Genomic DNA, 2,040 nt, shown 5'->3' on the forward strand with positions numbered 1-2,040 from the left:
CCGCAAAAGCACCAACTGCAGAATTGTGACAGTGACCAGGCCTCTACGTGCCACGTGCTAAAACAGGAGGACAGACGTGTGTGAAGAGCCAGGGTAGAAAAGACAAAGCAGAAGTAGAATTGAGATGTCTAAATGCTACTTATGCTTTTGAAGGTGTTGCTAAAGGTTTATGGGATCGAATTCTTTGAATAAGTAGAAATCTGCCTTATGGGTCTTTTAACCAAGTATAGCAGCAGAAAACAGTTTATTTCGAATTAAGATGTTGTATGGAAATTTTAAATTGTGCAGTAACTAAGCAACTACTCTAAAGCTGAGGAAGAAAACCCTTGAGTCTTTTGTGTGTTACATTAATTATCTGGATTCTCTAATAGGTGTATTTTCCTAATATTTTTTCAATTACATGAGAGTAGAAAAGAAATGAAACTTTTCCTTCATAGGCAGCCTCGTGTCATAGTGTCCTGCTTGACAGAACACTAGACAGGTGGTAACGATCTGTATTTCTGTATCAGGAAGCTTCCGTTGTATGAAACACAAATTAATTTAGCTTTGGAAGATCTGCCTGGCTGGCAGATACATCGTGTCCTGCATTCAGCAAGGCTGTGCCCCTGGACGTTCTTGTGCCCTGCCTTGAGGGGTCCATCACTTCGAGGGCTCATTGGGATTTTTTTCTATAGATCTACTTAATAGTGTAATTCTCAGCCCAGGTGCAAAGCCGATTTTGTCTTACTAGAGGCAGAAGGCCATCTACTGAATCTGCAGTGGTTTGAATGCTCTCAGCTTTCGCCAGATTTGCCTTTATTTTGCGAGCTTTTGGATCTCGCAGGCTTGCTTTCGCACCCGCTGCTGCGGGAGAAAGAGGCCTGTCCCCAGCACAAGCTCATGTATTCACGAAGGACCTTCGGTCCGCTCAGGCCTCTCACGACGGGGCGGCCGGGCTCTGCTGGGCCGGGCTCTGCTGGGCCGGGCTCTGCTGGGCCGGGCTCTGCTGGGCCGGGCTCAGCGCGGCCTTGCGGGAGGGCGGGGCCTGCGTGTGCGCACAGCGCCCTCTAGCGGGCGCGCCCGGCCCCGGGAGCCGGCCCGGCGGCGGCCCCAACCAGGTTTCTGCTTTGTCTCTGTTGGCATCAAACGTGTTTATTTTCATGAAGCAAGTGTAATTAAAGCATTTTTTCTAACAGCTCACCCTCTCTTCACCCCTCTCCCCATTGCAACTGGAATGCATTTGCTTTCTCACACCTGAATATATAGCTTTGCATTTTTAACGTGTCACTTTCTGGTCTTCCTTTTAGAACATCTTGCACAGAATATTTCCAAGTCACACATGGAAACTTGCCAGTACTTGAGAGAGGAGCTACAGCAGATAACATGGCAGACTTTTCTGCAGGAAGAAATTGAGAACTATCAGAACAAGGTATGACAGCACACCAAACTACGGCATGCCTTTTTTTAAAAGCATGGTATTTCCCTAACACACTGCAAAATTCACTTTTTCACTGCTGTTTACTATCAGGAATGTATATTTTTGTGTGTTTTCAAAAAAATAATACACTAGAATCAAAAGCAGCAAGATGGTTAGGATATACTTTGCGTTTGTGATTTGTAAAGGTATGGAAAAGGCAAAGGCATAATTCTAAAATCCATGTCTGTGATCGATAAAGATAAGAAATGAGAGACCTTTTTTCAGGCCTAAATGGCATGTTATATTAATTTCTTAATCTGTAATCTCCCAGATCAACAACAACAAAAGCTGAAGCCACCAAGTTTTGTCATTTTACCTGGTGTGTTTTGTTTTGAGCTGTCAGAGCCCTCAGCGCGGGTTGCAATCCCCACTCACGCTGCAGTTGCCCCTCGGTGTCAGATTTCCCCGCAAACCGCAGGACGGTGCTGCCCTCACACCAGCGGGTACTGGGAGATTTTATCAATGTTTGTATTTCCAATTTGCCTTCCAGCCACAAACTGCTACCAAATGGCTACTTTTGGAAAACTGTCTTGGGAAGCACCATTAGAGCACACTGTTCTTTGAATATCTTTATTTCCAGGAAA

At 45.3% G+C, this 2,040-nt stretch overlaps 1 protein-coding gene across 3 annotated transcripts in view; it reads left to right on the forward strand.

The window, feature by feature from the left end:
- The window catches only part of RORA (RAR related orphan receptor A), a 375,086-nt gene that overhangs the window by 357,268 nt on the left and 15,778 nt on the right, over positions 1 to 2,040 (forward strand). For all 3 annotated transcript variants that reach the window (XM_065641813.1, XM_065641815.1, XM_065641814.1), the window contains one exon: positions 1,287 to 1,408. In XM_065641813.1, coding sequence (XP_065497885.1) covers positions 1,287 to 1,408 — 122 coding nt within the window. The remainder of the gene's footprint in view (positions 1 to 1,286; positions 1,409 to 2,040) is intronic.

The sequence above is a fragment of the Caloenas nicobarica genome, chromosome 10 (assembly GCF_036013445.1).
Source record: "Caloenas nicobarica isolate bCalNic1 chromosome 10, bCalNic1.hap1, whole genome shotgun sequence".
Classification (NCBI taxonomy): Eukaryota; Metazoa; Chordata; class Aves; order Columbiformes; family Columbidae; genus Caloenas; species Caloenas nicobarica.